Raw genomic sequence first — 24,894 nt, 5'->3', positions numbered from 1 at the left:
TACGTCACATGGTGGCTATGGCAGAAACCCGTCGAGAGTGTCCATATAATTGCTATCGCAATAATAACACTGTTTTTGACTGCTAAATAAGTGTTTTGGGTGAGCTCGGCCTTCAGTTCCCCTTTGTTTGATTTGTGCATTTATGTTTCAAATTTTCGTACCAAACTTACATATAACAAAGTCATCTTGATGACGAACTTTTCTGGGAATCAGTCAGTTTCATTATTATCCAGGCTTAACTGTATCAGTAAGTTGGAAAAAGGCCATAAGAAGGGATGCAAATACATAAGAAGAGAGATGAAGACTTGATAGCAGTAGACTGATCGGCTTATTTCTATATGGTACAAAATATAGCAGTGATGCTACCACTGCGCCAATTGCACATAGCTGTGCCGAATTGCCCTGGCTGCTACACACTGCTACATAATTTGTGTCCAGTTGTAGCAGCGAAGTGTACACCAAGGGATGGCAGAAGCAGCTGAGGACTGCAGAGTGTTGGGTGGGGGATCAAGCTTTCAGAAATTTGTAAACATAAAATGGAGTTGCCTCGTACAAGACAGGCGAGTTGTAAATGTTTGGAAGAGGCCTTTGTTTGGCAGTAGACATGACATTGTTGGTGTTCTGGCATTCATGTGTGTGTCTTTTGAAGATTCTAGTTCTAACATCACATTGATTTGTTTACGAGGCTTTTCATAATAATTGCTGTATTGCAGCTTCTTGGAGGCACATTTGTGTGGGCTGTGGTACTAGTGGATGTCTTTATTCATGTCATTGTTTAACTTTCCTTGACAGGCATTACTTCTACATATTAAGAACATGCAGGAGAAAGGGGCTGTGCTAATATTCCTGCCTGGCTGGAATTTGATTTTTGCCCTGATGAAGCATTTGCAGCAGCACCCCACTTTTGGTACATCCCAGTACCAAATTTTGCCACTGCACTCACAGATTCCCCGTGAAGACCAGCATAGAGTATTTAGGCCGGTGCCTGAAAATGTGACAAAGGTACGTGTTTTGTAAACGTTATAGTTATTCTCCTTGCAATCAAAATCTGGGTGTACTGAAGCATGACAAGAGAGACCACAACATGGAAAATATCACTATTATGACAGTGCAATTATTACCATTTGTAAATTTGTCAAAAATGATTTGACAAGTTAGTCATGCATTGAAAGGGTACTGACATGAAAATTTTCAATTGTTTTCTTTCATCAAGTCATAGGTTGTGCTTTTAAGAGCCTTGAATTTGTACTGGTAAACATGAGTGTGCCTTGAAAAATTAATTGCAACATGTTTTTCAAAGCTAGTTTTGGTTCTTACTGTACCCTGACGACACGGATTGAAATGAGCTTCTTGTCACCTGCTTGCACAAGATATCGTGACGTGTGAACAGTCGCTCTACTCAGCCATGCAAGCGGCCATTTCATATGTTTCAGTATGTGACACCATCCCAGCTAACCACACTAGTGCGGAAAGTCACCAGAATGGAGAACCTTTTTTTTTTCTTTTTTACCACTCGAGGCTTTGTTTCCAGTGCACAAAGTTTTCCAACCAGACGTGGCGGTCATGGAATTTGCTTTGAATCATCATGGAAAATCTGGAAAAGTCAGGGAATATAGAAATATCAAATTGGTAGGCACCCTGAATTACACTGGTACGCTCAACCAATGATGGTGTGAGCCGGATTTGCTATCTGCCATGCATCAGTGGTTTGGAGTTTCTTGCTATGAATTTTCGTTTCGAGCAGTGTCAAGTTTCGTGTTTTTTTTTGTGTGTTCTGGAAGTTCAGAAGTGCAAGAAGGTGCTTATAACTCCACTTTCTTCTAAACCTCTTCAGCTTCCCTTTAATAGGAAACTTCCCTTTAAGGACAAATGTGCAACAAATGTGTTTGTGCAATTTTTCGTCAATCGTTTTATCCATTTTTCATTTGCAGGTGATTCTTTCAACAAACATTGCTGAGACGAGCATTACCATCAACGATGTGGTGTTCGTCATTGACTCGTGCAAGTAAGTTTGCCAATTGCTTGTGATTAGTGGTTTGAAAATACAGTAGACTCTCAGTAAACGAAAATATGTTAAATGCAACTGCTGATAGAGCAAGTGCTTCTATAAGATTGGTTTCACTTTTGTATTCTGAACCCCTGGTCATCTCTCAGGAAACAGAATTCCTGTTAAACAGAACGTTTTTTTTTTAAGTTTCTGTTTAATGAGAGTCTACTGTAATTTTGAATGCTGGAGTTCAACGTAAAAATTTGCATTACACAATGTTTCTGGCTTCAGCTAGAAGCTCTTGCCAATAAAACGCAGTTTAAACCATCTTATTGAAACATTGTTGAACCATAGCTAACAAACATTGGCTCTGCATATGTTGAATGTACAATATTGTTCAGCCTTGGTAGATTTTTTGCCCAGTGTAACACTATAATATGTAAAAGCACACTTTCATGGGTTCTAAACAGCTTTCATGAACCTCATTGGACACTTGATAGTGGAAGTTTATTGATACAGGAGAACCCTATTTGAATAATAGAACTGAAAATTTTGCTTAAATAACACCGACAAAGCTCGTTTGGATGTGACATCAAATGATATGAGCTGCATTCCTGTATGTGCACTGTTCAGCGACCTGTCTTTAGGTACACGGGCCAAAGTGGTAGGTTAGAATGCTTGGGCAATATGTAATATAAAGTATTAATAAGCATATCTCGTGTTTAATGTCACAAAATCACAAAATGGTTATGAGGGATACAGTAGTTGAGGTGCTCCGGAAATTTCGGCTTTTTGGTGTTCTTAAATGTGCTCTCACAACGCACAGTACACGGGGGCCTCTAGCATTTAGCTTTCATCGAAATGAGACTTGCGGTGTGGGATCTCAATGTGGCGAGTGCCACGCTCTAGGAGTAAATGGACACAGTCCAATTAATATACATCACTCGTGATCAACACGCTACACAAACGCCTTACACCAAACTTACACAACATTCAACAACGTAACAAACTTAAGAACACACTCAAGGCGGCTTTGCCAACGCTTGACTTACCACGAGGGGCCCCGGTGTGCAACCCATGCTGCCACGCACCGGGTATCCACCACTAGAGACATCCGTTCGTGCTAACCGCCACGCGCCAAAAAGGACCGCTTCTCTTTCCTCTGCCACCACCAAGGCTTGCCGTCGGGCGTTCACCGCTGGTGTTACCGTTCTAACAACCACGATGATGATGGTGGTGGTGAGAAACACTCGCAAGCACAACGCCACAACGCTCGATAGCTGTCACCCCTGAATGCGACTTATGCGCGAGACACGTGCGCCATGAGGCACAAACTACTTTACAGAGGGTGTTAGCACCCCCACATTCCCCCAACCTTAATTCAAACGATATCCCGGAAAAAACAACAACAAAGAAATCCGTTAAGTTCGAACAAAGATGACAACACTTGTCCATAAAGAATGTTCGTGCACCACGACACCACCGCCGGTCGACACTGCTGCACTGTCCGGCTCGTCGACTTCACCTCAGTACCGGTCCCGCTACGGCAACGTTGCCGTCGGCGCGAGTCACAGTTCCTCGCGCCGAGACGTCTTCTGGTTGCGACTTGCACTCACGAGGGCGCCGGACTGGACTGCAGGCAGTTGCGCAGGTCCCAGGCATGTCCATCGCCCGATCTGGCGACCGCATTCCTGGCCAGTGGCTCTGACAATGTGCAGAAGACAGCCAGCCGTGGGTTACATCAGTCCCGTTGCGTACATTCGAAACACTCGACAGAACAATGCAGTAGGGCAAAGGAAAGGGAGCTTTGGGCTCCTCGCCCATGTGGTATGATGGTCAGTACTGCTTAATACCTCGGCGGCGGCCGAGACGCCCAGCTAATATAAAACAAAGGTCACTTTTTCTAACTCGCGCATCGCAAGATAAAGGAAAGTGAGGGAAGCAGAGTGCACTCCTCAACGCCACGGTCCACCTAGTTGTGCCACGTGCGACAGGCGGCTGCGCAGAGCCTTAGGCCTAGTGAGTTGCTCGATATCAACCGGCATCTACTCGGCAACCAGCCCATGCGCAGAAGAGGCCGCTGCAAGGAGACATCCACGCTGTAAAGTGGCCTAACTCGCTTGCCGCATATAGCAGCTTATCAAGTGATTGGCGCCCACCATCCCGAACAGTGACGCCCTGGCGTCGAGCTGCAAGACAGCAATGACGCCCACCTCCCTGAGCCCAAAGAGATAGAAGAAGCTATTTACAGAAAATCAAACCACCTACTAGGCTTCCGTACTCTTGCTTCAGGTCTGGCCTACAATCCACGTGCTCTGAGCTTTGCTCACCCCAGAACCACTTGCGAGCAGAAAGAAAAAAAAAATCAACATGCTGACAAGTTCAAACACTTCTAAACAACCGATCTCCTCGCTCTCAACAAAGCACACCACCGACGCTAGCAGTGGAAGTCTCTTTAGGCCTACTCTGCCCCGGCTGAATAAAAAGCTTGTACCGTACCGCGAAAACTGTCGTCTGAAGCTTCAAGAGCCTTACGTTGGGCGCCCGTGTGAGGTCTAGATGTGGCGAGCGCCATGCTCTTGGAGTAAATGGACACAGTAGACACGGTTGGAATGAACCAAACAAAACACATTCAATTAGCTTCTTTTATATCGACGATATCATCAGCTGAATTAATATACATCAGCTAAGATTGAACCTCGTGACGTTCAGGTCGGCAGCTGAGCACTGTAACTGATACACCACCATGGTTGACTAAGATATATATATATATATATATATATATATATATATATATATATATATATTGATGAGTTCGTTGTTTATACACAAGTGCTGATGTGTAGCGGCAATGGAGAAGGAGGGGTGTGAATATCTCCTCTGTGTAAGCCTCAGATGAAGAGTTTATCATTAGTCAAACAAAAAGGTGGAGCGGTCTGCTGTCCATAAGGGAAGATGGCCTACAGTTAAGGGAGTTTGATGATATTGATATGGGGGGTTTAACGTCCCAAAACCACCATATGATTATGTGAGACGCCATAGTGGAGGGCTCCAGAAATTTTGACCTCCTGCGTTTCTTCAACGTGCGCCCAAGTCTGAGCACATGGGCTTACAACATTTTCACCTCCATCGAAAATGCAGTCGCCGCAGCCAAGATTCGATCCCGTGATCTGCGGGTCAGCAGCCGAGTACCTTAGCCACTAGACCACCACGGCGGTGCGTTAAGGGAGTTTGAGAGCAGAAGAGAGAAGACATCTGAACTAAGGTGCATCGTTGTTGTCGGCATGTCTGCGATTTCCGTCGACCAAGTTGGTGTGGCTGCATCCTTTCATGATGACTGCCCTGGAGCTTCCTTAGTCATAAACAAGTGTGTCTTTTAGCAAAGAGGGCCAAGGAGGCTGAGAAGGCACAAAGACCTCAAAAGGTGTGAACACAGTTGAGCAACAGATAGGAGGAGGTGAAGAAGGGGCTTTTAGAAGAGTGGTAATCGTATTGGCTGTGCATCTGTAATCCTGAAAGTGGCTGTAGTAGCAGCTGGTGCCGTTGCATATTAGCAGTTGGTGCCGTTGCAGGTAATCTGAGACGATATAATAGCTTTGGCGAGCCAAAATTTGTGCACTGTCATCCTGCAGTTTTAGTATTGCACATTTGCATGGTCTACGTTTAGGAAACGTGTTTATGCTTGATGCGAGAGACATTGTCGATGCAGTTTGAATTATAGGGAGTTTTTTCCTATTCAGATACATGCAACTTTGCTTGGATCGGCCGTGCAGTTTGAGTCGTATATTAGTTCAAATCATGATTTCAAATTTAGATTCTATTGCACTTCCTGGTCACTAGGTGTATGAACAGTTCAAACATGTAATTATAAAATAAGCTTAGAAGAGAGCTAGAAGTGGTGTTTTGTACATATTTTCTTATTTTTTTACAGTCCTATGTTTGCTTTAATCTTGAACTTGTTTGTAGATTTTATCTCATTTTTATTATGTACTCCTGATTCAGTTACCTCGCAGTAGATCAAGAAATGTCGCTGAAAATGTTTTGACAAGTGCACTCTTCAAAATGTAAATTATGAATTACTTTGCATTTTTTATTGCACAGGGCAAAAATGAAGCTGTTTACATCTCATAACAACATGACCAACTATGCCACAGTGTTCGCTTCAAAGACGAACCTTGAGCAACGTCGGGGTCGAGCTGGACGTGTTCGACCAGGTTACTGCTTCCATCTCTGTAGCAAGGCACGCTATGAAAAGTATGTTTATTACTGTATGTCTCTTTACGCTGCATGTCTTTTAGCCAAAGGCTGAACTGTTGGTTGTTGTATGGTCTTTCCTTGTTATAGGTTTTGCCTAGGGATGGTTTTTTTTGTGAGCTGCAGTTCTGTTGATGAAAGCATGAAATAAGTAGTTTCATTACATGTACAGTACACGCCAAAGCAACCATAAGGCGTCAAAGTGGGGTAGCATATAAATACAATTGCTAACAAGTAACACGTTGGTAGTGCTAATAGTGAATTTTAGTTGCAGTAGAAATGCAAGGTTACTGCAGCCGTAACCATGCCAAGCCGGATATGTGAGGCCATCTGAGGCACAGAGTAAAACCCTGCAAGCACGGAATTGTTTTTATAAAAACTGAGCGCATTCTATTTGTATGCTGGTGTGCAATCGCTATACCGGTATTCGGTTGACCCCTTTACATATAGTGGAGTGCTATGCACACTAAAATTCACTAATACAGCTTATGTAGGCCCACCAGCGAGTATGGTCCAAACTTGCATCCCTGAGCACTTCCTCATTGCTGTTTGGAAGGCCGTTCATTTTTTAATCGCTGTGTTGCAAAGGGTTGAAGCGAAATTGATTCGCGACTTCATGAATTGCCTGAAATCTATTAAACAGATAATTCATTCATCACACCAATGACTAATATAGGGTGTCTATAGCTACTCGTGGATGCAAAAATCTTGACATGTGAATGTGATGTCAGTGCTCATTTAACCATTTCTCGCTTGAGCCATTGAGGTTACCAGCTGTGATAAAGTGAGTCGTTAGCTACTTACTGCAACAAAAAAAAAAAACAAGATGTGAAAACTCTTGGTCAGTAGTTCTTTAAGTCATTAATTGATGTGCCCAGCGACAAATTTTACTTTATGTACATGGGGGGCCAGATTAATAGGTACCGGGTGCGGGGTGAGTTAGGACCGGTGGCACCTCTGTTGGTGGCAATGGGGACTAATAGCATGTGGGTGTGGCAACGGACGCAGGCGCTTGTTTGGGTGCCACGGGGCTGGATGCTGCTTTCGATTAATTGTGCTGCTGTTGCTTGTGTCGTGTGCTGCCGAAATATATGTGAAGTGTACGAAGAGGGAAGCTCACATTATCTGTTAAAATGTCAGGGTCGGTGAAGCATCGGAAAAAAAAAAGAGGGGGCAAGAACTACAACGGAAGAACAAGTACAATCAGTGAAGCATCGAGTAAAGAAAGACTAAAAGGAAATAGAAGATGCATGCTCTCTTTAGTCTATTTTAGGGGACAACGTTAATATGTAGACACGACAAAGTATTAGGAAGTATGCCACAGCTTGAGTGCATTTGATTCTAGGCATTCTCTTACGGGATGTGTTTTGTGGCAGTGTTTGTGCATTACAGTTGCACTGCTTTTACCTTTGTATAATAGAGGTTATGGGATGGAAATTTGAGGTCCTTATTTTTCCTATTATTCTTTAGGCTGGACAATTACACCACTCCTGAGATATTCCGTACCCCTCTTCATGAGCTGGCACTTGCAATCAAGCTTCTTCGCCTTGGGGATATTACAAAATTTCTCTCGAAGGCACTGGAGCCTCCACCTATGGATGCTGTCATTGAATCTGAAGTTCTACTGCGAGGTCGGTATTGCTAATATGTTATTTGTCTCCCCATTTCTCCTAGTACAAAGGAATGTATTGGTCTGTAGCACCTGCTTTCTATTCCAGAGATGGGAGCTCTGACAGTTACGGGCGAACTTACAGCGTTGGGAAAGATCCTAGCGCGCCTTCCCATTGAACCTCGGCTTGGCAAGATGCTGATTCTTGGACTCATTTTTGGGTATGTTGATACTAGGTTGCCTTTACTTTTTCTTTGCACTGAGTGTTTTGGTGGAAAGTAAAAGTTTTATGTGTACTGTTGCTCTGCTCATTGAAAAACACTGGCTACAGCCTGCATGACATTTGCTGTTGCATGTCTTTTTGAGGCATTGAAGAGAAGCTTGTGAAATACCATATAACTTGTGAAACAGTTAAAGGGGGACGTGGCAATGAAAACTGTGTTATTTATGGACATAAAGTGATGAAATTCGGCATGCAAATATTATTTTGTGCTGATGTTATAACTGAAATCGGTCTTGAGCTATCAAAGGTAGTTTTTGAGTTTCAACACTTGATAAGACACTCAGTGTCATTCCAAAATTTATTAATCAGACATAAGTGCATAAAAATTTTTGCATAAGGATATTCACAAGGGCTCATTCTGTGCTGTTATGCTATTGGTTTGTTTTTTAATATTCATGTGAGGATACAAAAAGTTCTTGAAATGTCCTGGGTGTATTGTCTTAATAACAACTTTTGCAAAAAGCCAAATATGAAATCTGTGTGATGTTCACACAAATATGGACAGATTTGACGTCACTGACTAATGTCTCAGGATCTAAATGCAGGAGAAGGAATAGCTATATTTTCATTTGTTCCGAAATGGCACAGGGATGACAGACAGCATCTGGCTTTATTTTTCATTTGAGAAATGCAGTTTTGTGGCCATCTTGAGCTACAATCTGTCCTCTTTATGATGAAGCCAATATAGTGGCACTGTGTCAAGGGAAAGCTAGGGATTTGCATTTTCTGAAGCTCAATTTTCTCGTGGCTTCGAGGAAGTTTCGAGGAAGTTTCTGTGAACAGCACCGCCGCAGTGGTCTAGTGGCTAAGGTACTCCGCTGCTGACCCGCAGTTCACGGGATCGAATCCAGGCTGCGGTGGCTGCATTTTTGATGGAGGCGAAAAGGCTGTAGGCCCACGTGCTCAGATTTGGGTGCACGTTAAAGGGCCACTCACCAGGCTCCATACCGAATTTTAGTTAGACAGTGGAACTTGTTGGGTGTCCGATGAGGAACGTTTTGCCACAAAAATTTTTCGAATCGGTTCATTACGAGCAGAGAAAACAGGTTTTTTGAAGGGGCGCGAAACGAGGTTGAGAGGAGGCGATCTCTAAACCCTTGCCGCTCCTCCGCGTAGCCTTCGCAAGCCAAATCTCTTTCCCACACTCTAAGGCATAAGACAAAAAGGTGACGTGCGCATGACGTGCCCGACCAAGCCCAGCCCCCATGCACGCAAGCGGCGTTGCTTTGTTGACCAGCGTTATTTTGTGGTCTTCTGCCTGTTTCTGCGAGATTGTTAGGAAACGCTGGCTTAGACGCCGTCGAGTAAATGAGCACAATGAGTGCGCGAACGCGTAGAAGCGTTCCACGGCGGTCGTCTGCTCAATGCGCTGACCGTGGGAACCCGAACGCATGTGAAACGCTGGCACATTAACCCCGCATCTCGTAGCATTTCACAGGAAAAAAGTGTAAGAAACACGTGCAGAATTTTTTATTGCGTCTCATTATTTATTTCAAGTTTTACTCATCTCTTAAAGCAACAAATACATAAACTACGCATGTTGTGTTAAATAATTTTGCCATGTCACGTGGTATACTGTTGACAACGTCATAGCAGAGTCGTCTACGTAGAGGACCAACGTCACTGCATTGCCGTGTACGTGGTGCCATTCCTACGCCTACGTCATGCCCTCATTCTCTACGCGAGCACCGGCAGAGGGGAGAGAGATCAGCTTTCATCTTTAATTTTACCCATTTCCGCGGCGGGTAGCGTTGCAAATTTCGCCATACGTGATCATGTACGTCTCGTCTACGCATTGCGCTTGTCAGCTCAAAATTGTCAAACCTGGTGAGTGGCCCTTTAAAGAACCCCAGGTGGTCGAAATTTTCAGAGCCCTCCACTATGGCATCTCGTAATGATACGGTCGTTTTGGGACGTTACACCTCACATATGAAATCAAGTTTCTGTGAATGCAGTTTAAGGGGGGACGTGGCAAGTAAAACTAATTTTTTTATTAATGTACTGTTTGTGATGAAATTTGGTGTGTGTATGTGGATGATTGTGAGGATTCCAAATATGAAAACCGTTTTCAAATACCTCTTGTACTTTTTGAGTTACAAGCATAATTATACTAATTAATGCTCTTCACACTTAAAGAGATAATTATTGCTAAATGAAATTATTTTTTTATATTATTATGTTCCCAAAGCATCAACTTGTGCAAAGAAGCTATTAGTTGATTTTTCTAGTTCTTGTAACCATAAATAAAATTTCCACAACATGGATGTTGTTTTGCGCACACCTCGCAGTAATTATAAAATGTGTTCTAAAAATTTTAAATGATGAGCAAGAAGAGAGATAAAGCTTTATTGCACTGCTAAAGGCTTCCTGAGCCTAGTGCAAAAAACGGAACGACTCTATCAGTCTTTGTTAGAAAATGACAGATGTTCTAGCGAAGGCACATAGGCGAAAATCAAGAGTTGAGAAAACTGACTTTGAAAGTTCACTCTTGTTTGGAAGTTCACAAAATGCCTAAAACACTCAGAATCCTCCTGGGCAGTAATCTTGAGATGCTGTGGCCTTGGCCTCTGTAGAGCGCAACCCAGTTTTGCGCTTCTTTGTCGTGGAACAATGCGCCTTTTGAGCCCTCTTTACCCTTTTGGCATCCTTTTCGGCTGCTCGCCGCAAAGAGCAGTCTCCTGGATTGAAGCCCAGTTGAGCAGTGATCTCTTGCAGCGCACTCTTGCAGCCACCATTGAAACGGCAGACTGCATCTGCAACTGCACTTTCCACACTTCGAAGGGAGGCGAACTGGCTCTTGGACTGGAGTGACCAAATGAGGCTGTTCATACTCTCCACAGCGTTCTGGGTTTTTCCCTGCGCACACCTTTCAAGGAGCTCTTTGTTCGAGAGGCGCTTGTAGATTGGCAGCAGTGCCACTCGCACGTGAGGGGGCAGTTTATGTTTGTGAGGCGGCAGCGGCTCTCCCTTGGCCAATGCCTGATTGTGCGGGCACCAGGAGTCAGTCCCTCTTGGGCACAGGTCGTGGTGTGGATCCTGGTCTGTGGATGTTACATGGTAATAAGTGGCCATGATGGCCCTCTCCATGCCAGGAACATCGTTGGGGTGGCTCTTAATGGCCCAGCCATAATAATTCGTCAACTTCTTTATCAGGCCCTGCGTCAGCCGGCCTTTGCCACCCATGCTCAGTCCTCGGCCTTTGGATTTGTGCTCATCAAGAAGGTTGCGCAAGGAAGTGCCCATTCTTTTTTTCACATGGTTCACACACTCCTGTTTCTTAATCACCATGTAGCCATACACCTTGTCTTGCGTGAGGGCAAGGTACGTACGGCTGTCACCGTCGCAGAGCACATTGATGTATCCAAGCTTGTACTTGATAAACGATCTTTCAAACATGATCCTAGCTGCTTCTACTTCCATTTGGCCTGCATTAGCATCGGTGTTCTTTTGGTACTGTGGCTTGTGTTTCTCAAGCCACTCCTCATAGTTGTCGTCACCAGGCTTGGGGCCAACCGCACAGCCTTGGCAGTAGTTGGACAGGACACAGTGGTCCAAGACCAAGCCTGTGTACAGCTCGATTACACAGCCCACGCCAATATGACTTCTGTGCCCCCTCGTCATCCACGTGCCGTCGTAAATGACGTCAATGTTGCCTGGCACTCCTCCTAGGTCCTTGTAAATGTCATGCACCTTCTGTGCACTTTCTGCTTCAATGCGGGTGGCAGCTGATGTGGTGGCAGGGTGGCTGTACTTCCTTTGCAGTCTCTGGTAGGACTTGTGGTGCAGTGCTCGATGCGAAATGTCCATCGCAGAAAAAATGTCATTTATGGCAGATTGTTTTCTGCCAACTGACTGCACAGCCCTCAAAGCACGCACGTTTACCTCAAAGGGGTTCGTTTTTTGTTGCCCGGAGCACCTCGGGGACGACCACGCACTGTTCACTATGCCACAATTGTCACAAAAAAGTTCCATCCTCGCCGCGAGTCCAAGGCAGTGCGTAGTCTCGAGGCGTATCGACCCTTCGTCGCACTTGTTGCACTTTACTGACGAAAGCAGACCGTTCAGCATCTTCTTATTTACAATGAAAAATGTGGAGTCCTTACCGCCGTCATTTTCGTCGCAGCCTTCGTTCAGAAGCTCGAGCTTCCGCTTTGAAGCGGACTTCGATGCTACGGCATCCAAAACATCCCGCCTTGTCTGCGCCCGCTGCGCGATTTCTTCACTGCTCGGAATCTGGGCCGAAACTCGCGATAGAATGTTCGACGCGCGCACGCCCGGAGTTGCAACGGCTGCCGACGCGGTGCCACCGCAATCGGGTTCGCGAGAGCGTCCATCACGGTCGACGGCATCCGGCGGTCTGACATACGACGATGTGGCACCTTCCACACTCTCGGCCTCACAACAATCAGCGAAGGGTCTGAGTAGAGGCTCCGTGACGCTTGAAAAGCATGCTCCGTCCAGAACTGCGACTGGGACGGCAGCTGCAGTCGTCTGCCCTTTGTTCCAAGCTTTCCGACGCTTGCCGTACTTGTGTACGCTCCGGAACTTTTTTTGCGGCAACATAGCACCGCAGTATGAGCAAGCACTCAGAAGAGACCACCGATGTAAACAAAGCTTGGTAAAAAAAGCACGCGAACTATCACAAAAACAGCAAACTGGCAAAAAACGAAGCGCACGCCGGATGATTCTCGACACGGCGGCCGCAGATGCGCTCGCGCTTCCAAGGTTGCCAAGGTGCGCGGCGCAGCTTTGACCAGTAAGAGGTCGCGCCTGCTACCACGTGACCCGCGCAGCCAATTGCCGTTCTTCGTTTTCGTTTTTTTACTTGCTCCTCGCGCTTTTATTTTCACTCGGCGAAATACGAGACCGCGACCATCGGGAAGCCGGCTTTCTCCTCTTTCCAAAGCTACCAAAATGGCGGCCCACGGACAACAACTTGGCGCGTTTGTGCGGCGTGAACAACACCGTTTCAGGGGCTTTTTTTTCGCACTTTTCGGCGACTAGCCTCGGCAAAAACACTATTTGCGGGATTTGTAGCGCACGTTTCGCTGTAATATTTTAGAACAAGGAAGTTGAAGGTCTGAAGATTACGAAAAAAAATAAATCAGAAAATCGCACATTTTGACCAAAATCGGCACTTTACTTGCCGCGCCCCCCCTTAACAAACTTGGTACTGTCAAACTTTGCTACAACTAAATTCATGGAGACCGTGAAAAATGTCATCGTAGTGGGAATTTCATTATATTGTAAAAAGCGGTAAATAAAGAGGAAAAGATATGCATGGTAATTAAGGGAGTAGTTTATTTCCATAAATTAGAAAAATCACTTTTCGACTGCGTGCGCTTTTGCACGAGCAGCAGCAAAATGCGCTTTTCACATTCTGTGAGAAGCTGCATGGTGACATCGTCATCATGGGCGCTAAGCAAACAATGCAGGATGCCCAAGGAGTCCATGACCTGCGACGCAATCACTGATGTTGGGACTGCCGGAACACCGTGCACGGCTTCATTGTTGTCCAATGAATTGGTGGTGGCAGTAGCCGCGCAACCACTCCTGAAGATTTTGGCATCACTCAGTTCCTCGTACACGATCACGTCCGTGTCGGCATCAACATAATCGCTCGGGGCAACACTCTCTGGTACAATGCAGGCATCCTCGAGAGCTGCCCATGCTGCAGCTGTTTCCATGTCTTGCCCTGGCCTAACGTCGTCGGCAGCTTGTACGTCGTCACTTGTGCTGGCAAAGTTCATCTCTTTGTGCCGAAACCCTGCGTGCGCAGAACAGTTGTTAAAGGGGTGGTGCCACAAAATTCGTGGTATGCGTGTTCTTTGCTACAAGCGTTTCCTTCAGCTCCAGGAAGCATGGTACACGCACCAAGATATGTGTATTTTCGCTAAATAATTTAATATTGCTCTACTTATGTGGACCAATTTTGGTTTCGGTTTCGCGGCGCCCAGTTGGACAGTGACGTTGATGCATAGGTGGCTTGGTCACATGACCACACAAAGCTGTGACGTACATCGTGCTGAGTCTGCTCCCACACACACGTGCCACACATGCACCAGCAAAACAAATGCGCTGACAGCCTTATTTACAACTTATGTACACAACTTGGATGAGGAAGACTTATGTACACAACTTGGATGAGGAAGACGGCCGAAGCGAGATGCGCTGGCCTTTCATAGGCGCCGAGACGCTGAAGGAGGAGGGGACAGCCCCGCTGTTGGATGCGCGCCTCTCTGACGGATGCCTCAGTTGTCCGTGAACGATACATCGAGTGTCTCTTCGAAAGCACCCAGTGTTCTTCAAGGACGCACACAGTGTCTCTGCAAGGGACGCCAGCACACTCATAACAGCAGGTTAGTTTCGGAGATGGCGGAGGTCACTCACGTCACCATGAATTCAGTGTGACGTCACGACAACTGCCGTTGCTTCTTCTATTCTGAAACTTCAGCGTTGCTGCGCAAGCAATGGGCCTAGATCGCGAGTGAGCATTGAGCTGCACTTCTAGAAGTGAATTAAAATATATTCTATGCATTTGTTGTGTCCGACCCTTTGTGTGGAGAGTCCTTGCATACAGAGGAAACCCACAACAGGCTTGGGATAGCCTCGAAATTTGGTGGCACCACCCCTTAATAGTGCCACGCCGGGTTGACATCCATATGGCGGCCAACATTTGCACAGAATGGCTCTTGTCATCCATGAATAGCTGTTGAAAACATACTTCACTGAAAGGTTTTTCGGGCCCTAGAAGCACTGCGGTTTGACGCTCTTGCTGAAAATGAGATGGAGTCGTTTGTCGAACCCGTCCATATTTGCATATAGCAACACAGTGACTAGCTTTTTGCTCTGCTTGCCTCCGTGGCACTGTTTGCCTTTAAGTCAAGTGTTTTTGCTGGTAGCATTTCACAGAAGAGCCGGTCTTGTCCGGATCGCACACATCGGACGCGACGTACTTCTTCACGATGTCAGCAGTGTTCGGCGCGATCCACGATGATGTACCGTCGCAGTCTGCAGAAGTGGGCTCTGCACCAGCACCTTCCCGACGATCTCATGGCACTCCTTACATCAGTTGAGCCATTCGGCACTTACCTTGAAGTTTTCGTTGATGCTTAAAATGCAGGCGTAGTTCAGTGCCTTCTGCTGAATTACGCTACCGCTTATCAGCATCTTCTTAGCCATCGTTTTGCGAAGCTAGGCATACACTTCCTTTTTAAGTTCTTCATGAGCTGGCTGGACTGCTGCTGCCACGGCAATTAAATATTTCCGCCTTCTGCTCTAGTGAAAGAAACTTCCGTTTGTGGTGCTGCCATAAGCCCTCGCTGTCATAGGTCGAGGAAAAAAAAAAAAAAAAAAAACGCAGGTCGGAGCTATTATGGTGCTAAACTACTGATCTGCTGAGCTAACAAAACAAGACACGAGGCGGGAACTAACCAGGACTAACACTGCGAACGCCACAGAACAGGTGGGGGAAAAAAAAAAAGACGAGCCAGCGGCCAATATCTAATGTGTGGATTCGACTCGGTTTCGGCTGGCCAAGCTTGCAGGCTTTCACGGCATAACCCTATGCTTAGCGGAATGCTGGGGAGCATCGTCATCAACCACAAATGATGGCGTCCTCTCACGGTATCATGGTTTTGCAGCATTTGGCTGGTTACGGGGACTTACATCAACTCTGTATGTTTGCGATCATTTTAGCTGTCACATAACCAAGAAAATGCTTAATGTACCCTCTGAATGTGGGCCAGCTGATAAGAATTCCCTGTTGGAGACAGCGCGAAAAAAAAATTGCAAGGACAGCTGCTGTAGTGTATACTTTTTTTCATGCTGTTTTTAAAAATACAGTGTTGTCACTTGAATTTATTAGTGGTGTTCAATTTGTGGCTGGTCAAGTAACTTGTGTTCCAGGAAAATTTCGTTGAACTGGGAGAACAATAAAAAAGTGGTTCATTATGGAGGAAGTTTTAATGCATTTAGAGCCTATGGGATGCAGGCGAAGAATCGAAAAACGTTCGTTGAAGCGGAAACTTTGTTGTAGCAGTGCACGTTGAAGCGGAGTTTGACTGTATCATTATTTTTCACAGCCCTACAGGCTAAAGTTTTTGCGATCACATTATATTTTCCCCGAGCATAATTTGGACCAGAAATTCCTCTAACTGCGATTTCCGAAGATCAGCATTTTTAGTAATTTTTCATCATTTCCAGACCCTCGTTCTTCTTGATACTTTTTCTGTATTTTGTAGTTTTTCAAGGGAAGCTTGCATTTACTGACCTCGGAAATTGGTGATGGTTCTGTTCCAAAAAACCCTCCTCACACACAGCTGGCCTCACCAAAGAAATAATGAGGCAAATTGAAATACAAATGTGTTCTGCCAACAAGGCAAAAAAGAACTGGGAAGCAGTACTCGCTTGCGGTGATCACTTCATTGAAATATAGGTTGGGTGACTCAAAGTGATTTGCAGGACAACGCGTAATATTGGTGTTGGGAATTGAACATTTCCGGGAAAGTCCGGTTGAGGAAAAATTGAATTCATAACCCACATTTTCATGAAAACTTCTGTGGTCTTTTCATTGGGCTGTGACAAATGCTGAAGAGAACATGAAAGACTCCATGCCAAGTCAGCCTGAAAATGTTTTATGGATGGCCGTAACTTATAATAAAACTGAATGGTTATGTGAGGAGGGAGCATTGTGGTGTGCAAAAGAAAGAAGTAAATAAAAGCAGCAGATCAGGCACCCCCATGCCAAAGTTGATCGACGTAGCGCGTTTAGAAATATAGGACAAGGGAAGGGACAGAAGGGAGTCCCTTCCCTTGTCCTATGTTTCTAAACGCGCTACGTCGATCAACTATGTCTTACCAACATGCCCAACTTTATGCTCTACCCATGCCAAACTTTGTTTGCTGCTTTTCCTCAATAAGGCAAGGGATCCTACATAGTTTTTTTTTGGTATTCTTAATACTGTTAAACTCTGATATGGCATGCCTCATTGTGACAAAATTGTTGATAACAAAAAATTTATTTTACTATTTTATTTTTGTAGAATATCATGCATTTTCAACTTTCAAGTGTTGAAGCATGTTTGTTATTCCGAAATTTTAATATAATTAAACCTGGATATAATGAAAATGAAAAATTCCTGAAAAAACTCGTTATAGAGAGGATTTCATTATATGCGGGTTCAGTACAAAACTTTGAAAAAAAGACTCACAAAATAAACAAAAGGATAACTGAAGGCAGAGCTATGCAAAAACACTTATTTAGTGGCAAAAAACTCCGTTATTATTGAGATAGCAAATATATGGACACCCTCAGCGGGTTTTCACCATCGCCACCTTGTTCCGTAAAAAGTCCAAATTGATAAAATGCCCCCACCCATCGTAACTTTTCGAGTAGGTAAAAACACGCTAGCGCTGCTGAAGCAGAGATTAAATGAACTGGCTCATCTCTGTAGCCTGGAGGGCACATACGATAACATCCCCCGGCGTGTTAGAACTGCTGTCAAATGCTCAAACAGAAAGGAAATCAGTCTTGAACGAGCATGAAAAAAATGCTATAGAACAGGGAGAGGGGGGTAGATCGAGTAGCAGTGGTGAACCTTGAATTTAATTAACGGTGCGGTCGCTAGCGCGTGTGGTATCTCTGCAAGCACCACTGCACTTTTAACGTGAAGAGACTGTGTGAAAAGAGCACTTCCCCCTCGATCGGCTGTATTTGCTTGCTTACACCAGCGTTTTGTAGGAGTTCTGGAATATAGGATCTAGAATAGCTGGCTGCCAGCCTTACTTCGTATAATATTACAATTTGTTGCTTTCGCATTCATCGTGTTGCATTTAACGCACCGTCATGTTAGCCAGAGCTAATCGGCTAATCGCGAAGGCTGCAGTCCCGCGAACTCGCGGCGCAGTGCAAGACGGAAGCGCGCAATGAGGTGATCTCCGGAGATCCCCCATTGTTACCGTGGTCTTGGAGAGTTTCGATCGGCGCCTTATCGGACATCCCCTCGGTAGTGACGAAACAGTTGTCCGCATTAAAAAAAAAAGCAATGCTGAACTTCTTCAGGGGCTGCACCATGCGTTCGTGCACGGCGTTGAAAACAAATAGCAAACCTCACGGATGCCGCTGAAACCTATTTGGTTAAGTGTCCTCCATATGCAGCGCGGCACTACACATGTGATGCTCAGTAAAATCGTGCACCACCAACGCAAATGTAGTTTTCTTATTTTGTGTTCGGTTCGCAGGGAGGGAGGGGGTGGGGCACATCCGCACATGCACCTAAGGCCGCAACGCCAGCACGGGCGACGCAAGCCCGCCTATTCGCCTCGCACATACTCATGTGAAATAAATGAGCCCTCGCTCTCGCCTGGAAGTCGCCGTGGCCATGTGTGCGTCGTGCGCGCTGCTGCCGCTTTGTTTGGGCAGGGCAACCGCCGAAAATGCATGCTCGTGCCCAAATGACAAAATCCGGGGTAAAATTTTTAGATTGTCCATGGTGAAAATTTCTTATATCAAGGATGTCTCCCGCTGTTACTTTGTTACATAGCAGTTGCAAATACATGTGCTTTGTGGAGTAATGGTGATGAATAGAAAAACTTTGTTATATAAAGGAATTCGTTTTAGAGCCCTCGTTATGTTCATTATGAGCAGGTTTAACTGCATAATTTTCTCTGCTGCCTCAAAGAGAGGTCGAGGCAATAAAAGCTTCCACTTGTACTAGCGTTCAAATTATCGAGTTGCACATGGTTTTTGCAGCAAATTTTTCATATGCACTGCGTGGCAGAGCAGCTATCATAGGAATGCAGTGTGTTTCTAGACAGTGGCTATGGGGCAGGGTGAACTTGTACGCTTGCCTCTGAAATGTGGGAGTGCTTGTGCACTAGCGTGTTGCAATGCACACACTGCAACAAACGTAGTTCCTCACTTCGCATGACCCATGCCATACGCCAGCACATGATTTGGAATTCATTATTAGCATGTGTTAGTTGACGATTCATGGAGGTGGTAATACTAAAAGCAGGGAGCTCTTGCTTATGACTTGAGGGATCACAGTTGTTTATGAATTGGGCATTGATGGCAAGGCTCATGTCATGCAATCTCGGTTGATGAGAAAAAAGAATATCATTACTGCTTTGGGTATACCATAGCTCAACCTCCCCGATTTTGCACCGGAGATGAACAATTCTGGGCTTTCTGTAAAATGGGGCATATTTTCTGCAAAAGCAATAGGAACTAATTGGTGTTTTTACTGCGAACAAAAGTTATTTTGGCAAGTGCATTGCTTCAACAAGCTTTAAGCAGCTCACCAATTTTATTCAAACTGCTCACCGCCAAACTGCTTACAAGACTGCTGTTGAACTACTTTTTAGGAGTAACTGAAATTCGTAGTGCCACACAGGGTCTCGCTAGATTCCTTGAATATATAAAAGGTTTCCCACATAACTTGAGCCAAGAATTAGAAAGTGAAAGGCACTCGGGAGGCGAATTGAACCAAATGCATACTACTCGCACTAGTCTGTAGGTACTCAGGCTATTTTTTATTTCTCCCCATACTAATTAATACTTCTTAATTACCTAATTTTAAAATTATGGGCTGGCAACGCAAAATGTGAACACTGAGATGTATAGAATTTTCAGAAACCACCGACTGAATTGTTTCCTGTATGATAGGTCTCACGCTGTTTTTTTTTCCACGTTGTAACAGAAGCCACTGAAGCATGAAAAGGAGCCGTGTGACGGACCGAGAGGGCACTGCTATACTGCTGCTGCAGGCTTTCTTTACAGCGCGAAAAAATAGCAGTGCTAGACGTATCGTACGGGAAACAATTTCGTTGGTGGTTTCTGAAAGTGCCCTATATCTCAGTGTTCACATTTTCAATTTCTAGCCCGCAATTTAACAGATAGGTAATAAAAATTAATTAAATAGTATGGGGAGAAATAAAAAATAGCCCGAGTACCTACAGGCTAGTGCAAGTAGTACACGTTTGGTTCAATGCGCTACTGAAGTGTCTTTCATTTTCAAATTCTTGGCTCAAGTTATGTGGGACACCCTGCATATATATGCCCGCAGTGTCGCAAAACAAAAATTCAGCATTGAACTGAGGTGCCATTATTCAGGGGCTTTCAAGCCATTTTGACCTGACATGTTTTTTGTTTGTTTTACATGTGTAGTTCTTTGCATGTGTTGGGTATGTGTGCACATATAATATACACAACAAAATTTAAATATTCAAGGAGGGGTGTAGGAGTTCAGGTCCTCAAATTACGCCCAGACTACAACACAAACCACTGCTTGCCCTCTTTGTATATTCTCTAGCTGCCTAGCAAATGTAACTTAGTTGTTTTTATGTCTCATGACAGTTTTGGTACTTTTTTCCAGAGTTGGTGATGCACTGTGTACGATATCAGCCAACAGCAGCACATTCCCAGAACCATTCGACACACCCTTCCCCAAGCGGCTGGCATACGTGCAGCGGCGCTTCTTTGCTGGACGCTGGAGTGACCACCTGACACTTCTTAACGTGTTCAATCAGTGGGAGCAGGCTCACATGCAAGGGGAATATGCTGAAGCCAGCTTCTGTGAACAGTTTTCTATCTCTATGCCCACACTGCACATCACTTATGATGCTAAGGTGGGTGTCTCTGTGGATGATCAGATCTTTTATCTCCGCAGCGTTGACATATGCTCCGTAGTATGCACTGAAGTGCATAAATTTTCTTCTTGATCTGTTTATTTACAGTGCCACTTGCATTGCTCATATATAAACCCTAAGATGTCCATATACAGTTGCACATCAAGGAAAAATTGCACCAAAGCAAAACTTGCATGCTTTTTTTATTTATTGTTTCTTAAGGCTGCTGAAATGTCATAGACAGTGATGAAAGATCATTGTCCATCATACTGGTACCCTTAAATATATGTCGCATGCACACTTGTGCCAGGAACAAAATGGTCTGTGTCCCATTATAGCTGAAAGCTCCTTGCCAATCTTAGTATGCTTTTCCGCATGACACTTTGGTACTTAGGCGAAAATAGAATAATTGCAGTAGACTCCTTTCAAACGGAATTTGAAGGGACCAGAAAAATGTTTCCTTTGAGAGGAGTTTCGTTTGCTGAAAGATAAACAGGGGTACAGTCGATCCCGGATATATCGAACTCAAAGGGGATCACGAAATAGTTCGATATATCGAGAATTTGAAATACAAAATATGCATATTTAAGGCCTAAATTGAAGAATTTCAGGCCTCTGAAATCGTTGCAAGAGCTAAGATAACGATTAGCTCAAAAACAAGGTGCAAACTGCAGTTACCGCACTTCATTTAGTCTGTAAACTTGCACGCTGTCAAGTTCTAGTCATCCTTTATATCATTGAAGCTTTTCAAATAAGCGAACTTAGCTCCTTCCGCCACAATGTTGGTTGACGCAGAACGCTGATGCAAGCTTTGTAGCGTGGCGAAAGCTTGGTTAGCGGTGGCAGCGAAGGCGTTGGTACATTCATTACTGCACAGCTACACTTCTGCGGCACCAGTGTCGGCAGCCAAAATCTCAGCATCGATGCAGTCACAAACAGCGACATCGTCATCTGTACCGAATTAGTCGCTACTGTCCGAGATGGTGCCGGAAATGCTGATAAGTCGCAGAATTCACTGAGGCACCGTACGCAATTGTTAGCGGTCATGACGCACCTGAAGTCATCACCTGGCTCGCAAGGAATGTTTACAACACAGTGTTTTACCTTGCGTCGCTCCAAGCGCCAGTCATAATTCTTATTGTAAGTGCGGCTGAACATTCAGTTAAACTCTCGAATAAGGGTTTATCAGGAACGAGGTGAGAAGTGCACAAGACCACAAGGCGCAAAAGATGCAACGCCGAGTTCGTCCGAGTTCTCACCGTCAATATGTTGGCAATATTGATGTCACTATGGCTTTGTAGCTGGCAGCCACTGCTTTTAGCAACTTTGATGCGAAAAGATTAAAAAAAAAAGCGTAGCCTCCGATACATGTGTTATGAAATTGAAAACACTAAAAGTACGGGACAAGGTAGCACATCTCGAAGGCCATGCTTTTCAGGCTTGGGTGCCATTGTGCGCTAACAACATGGAAGGAAATGCGAACCACATGCGAACATTGCACTGCGATCGCCGAGTCACTTCCCATTCTCATTTTGATGCCCTCGGCAATCACTTTGTTGGAAAACATTATGTCCGCGCGATAAGACCTGCAGATTGCTCATCAAACGTACAGATGTGCACATGCCGCGCAAATAACTAAATCAGCGCGATGGAATAACACCCGTTTTTTTTGTCGCCTGCACGTGAAAAAGGATCACAAATTGTTGTAGCGCGGCTTAAAATTGATCAATATTTGCTAGGAAAATTGCACTTTCTGGGCTTCTGGTTGCACTTTCTGGTTGAAATTTCTCGAGCCCTCCACTACGGCATCTCTCATAATCATATGGTAGTTTTGAGACCTTAAACCCCACATATCAATCAATTAGAATCTCGATGATACGAATTTGAAGAGAGCACGCAAAATACTACTCGTATCATCCTGAATCCGTTATAATCAAAAACAAGTTAAAGGGGCCCTGCAAAAATTTTTGATCATGGTCAGAAAATGCTGCTCTGTAGTAGAGGCTCCCGACAACATGTGACCCAAATATTATAGCGCAGCACGCGGCCTGGAATTCACTATAAGTTATGAAAGTCAACTAAAAATTGCTTTCTGTTTTTTCGACAAATGACGAAAGACGCTCAAAATAACTTGTAGAAAGCCCATCTATCAGCCATTGGCTGATTTGAACAAGGTGCGCTAGGTCATTACAGAAATAGCCGCGGGAGGCCGCGACATGTCCATGCGTGCATGCAATCACACTGAAAAAGCCGGTAATTTGAAAGAAAAAAAAAAGTGCTCAAGGTCATGATTTGCGGGTGACATATTTTCTTCGCCCCTGTCAGCCCTGCCTGCTTAGCTTCCAGCGCTTTTGTCAGGACAAGAGAAGAGAGAATGCAATTGCAGCATGCGACAAATTTTTTAACTCCACTCGCACTGGACGGATTCGTAAAATTTTTGCAGCATTGAATTTGTAAGGCAATAAGCTCTTCCAGTGAATTAATTTCATGGGTACTTGAAGAAGGGTTTCAGGGCCCCTTCAAGGCTGATAACGAAGATGAACAAGAATTTTATTGGCAACTACTTTTTGCTGAAAAAAAAAAAAAGGTTCATGATGTTCTTGTGAACTTTCCTACCTTCACCATCTTTCAATAAAGTGCCGGGATTTGCTCTCATGCTGCTGGTATGGCATGTTTGCACGTGACAATTAAGGGAGCAAAAGTGGCCAAACTCATCCGAAATTCACTCGCTTGCCACTTTAATCATTTGGAAAACCGCGCAACAAAGTCGACACAAAAAATCAGTCCTGGAGAGTTCAAGCGAAAATGACAAAGCGGCTGGAAAACCACGTCTGTACCCACCGGAAAAATTCACATTCGTTCTGCCCCTCGGACATGCACTGCCACCGCCGCGGTCATTCGAAAATTCATTTCATTTTGCCCGTTACCCGAGCATTATAGTTCGTATTGAGTTCTGGTTATGCATGCAAAGCACTGAAAAGAAACAGTTTACACCTTTACAAATGTTGTTTCTGAAGATATGCAAGCAGAGAAATAACACGAAGGGACACACCGGTAGTGGCAGCTATAGATACAGCCGGCAGTGCCAAAGCGAGACACGTTAGGACATGCAGAGTCGCTGCTGCTGCACCTTCTATTTCCGGTGTTCTCCACAATCGTAATTCAAGCCACGCTTTGATGAATGCGTTTTTGTCAAGGCCGTGAGCTTTGATGGGCTGCACGAGTAGTTTGAGATAGCGCCGACGCGATCCACTGCAGACGCTTTTGCCGCCATGTTGTTTTTGCGGAGGGTTGTTTCCATCACGTGGTTTGAGAGCTAGAGCAGCCGGTGTAGCAAAAGCCGTGAAGCAAAAAGTTGATCTTCTATTGCATGGCTGGAAAATTTCTCTCAAACTTTTTCATGTCTGCCTTGCGGCCTGTTTTTTCGTCCACTGAAGTGTGGAAAATTCCGGCGAGTTTTACTGAATTCCATTCGAGGCCAAGAGTGAACGGGCATTTCTCCCACAGATAAGCCGCATTGCGCCGCTTGCGTGCTGCGGTCAATCGCACATTCGTATCACTTGTGGTGGCTGGGGAAACCGTTCGTATAACACTGAATCGTGGCTTATTTTATATAATGTAGGTAGTCCATCCAAAACAACCTTAAAATTCGTATCATAGCAAAATTAGCATCAACTGTAATAGTGTTATTGAGATTCAACTGTACCAAGTAGCACTTCAAAACTATGGCAGGTAATGCAAAAACTGACTGAATGGTAGAACCAGTCACTTGTCTGGCTTTCTTCAATCACTGTGTACTAGTTTGTATGGTTATCTGCTGCAGAGGGGAAAAGTATGTCACATCACTAAAGGCTAACCATCCTGAGAAACTTGTGTACACTGCGTCACTTGCCAAGCTGTCTCAGTTTCTGCTCTGTATGTTTCCATATTTCTGGGGTTGCGTGGCCATGTCTTATCATGTGTTGCCAACAAGGCCAAATTCCTACCCTTTTTAAATAGGTGCAGCTTTTTAAACTTCTTTGCAGCCTTGTAAAACACCTGTTAAAAAATTGGGGTGCTACATTTTATTACTTTTATTTTTGTAACCAGTCTGGGCTAAAATATTACAATGTGTAGTTGTGAGGGAAAAAA

The 24,894-nt window shown here is 44.7% G+C and overlaps 1 protein-coding gene across 2 annotated transcripts in view; it reads left to right on the top strand.

Moving 5' to 3' along the window:
- mle (dosage compensation regulator mle) overlaps positions 1-24,894 on the top strand; it is a 155,662-nt gene that overhangs the window by 71,302 nt on the left and 59,466 nt on the right. For both annotated transcript variants that reach the window (XM_037414127.2, XM_037414128.2), the window contains 6 exons: positions 793-1,002; positions 1,932-2,005; positions 6,089-6,241; positions 7,712-7,872; positions 7,960-8,071; positions 20,511-20,763. In XM_037414127.2, coding sequence (XP_037270024.1) covers positions 793-1,002; positions 1,932-2,005; positions 6,089-6,241; positions 7,712-7,872; positions 7,960-8,071; positions 20,511-20,763 — 963 coding nt within the window. The remainder of the gene's footprint in view (positions 1-792; positions 1,003-1,931; positions 2,006-6,088; positions 6,242-7,711; positions 7,873-7,959; positions 8,072-20,510; positions 20,764-24,894) is intronic.

The sequence above is a fragment of the Rhipicephalus microplus genome, chromosome X (genome assembly GCF_043290135.1).
Source record: "Rhipicephalus microplus isolate Deutch F79 chromosome X, USDA_Rmic, whole genome shotgun sequence".
NCBI lineage: Eukaryota > Metazoa > Arthropoda > Arachnida > Ixodida > Ixodidae > Rhipicephalus > Rhipicephalus microplus.
Note: the sequence above shows the minus strand (reverse complement) of the source record. Positions and strands in the feature narration are given on the sequence as shown.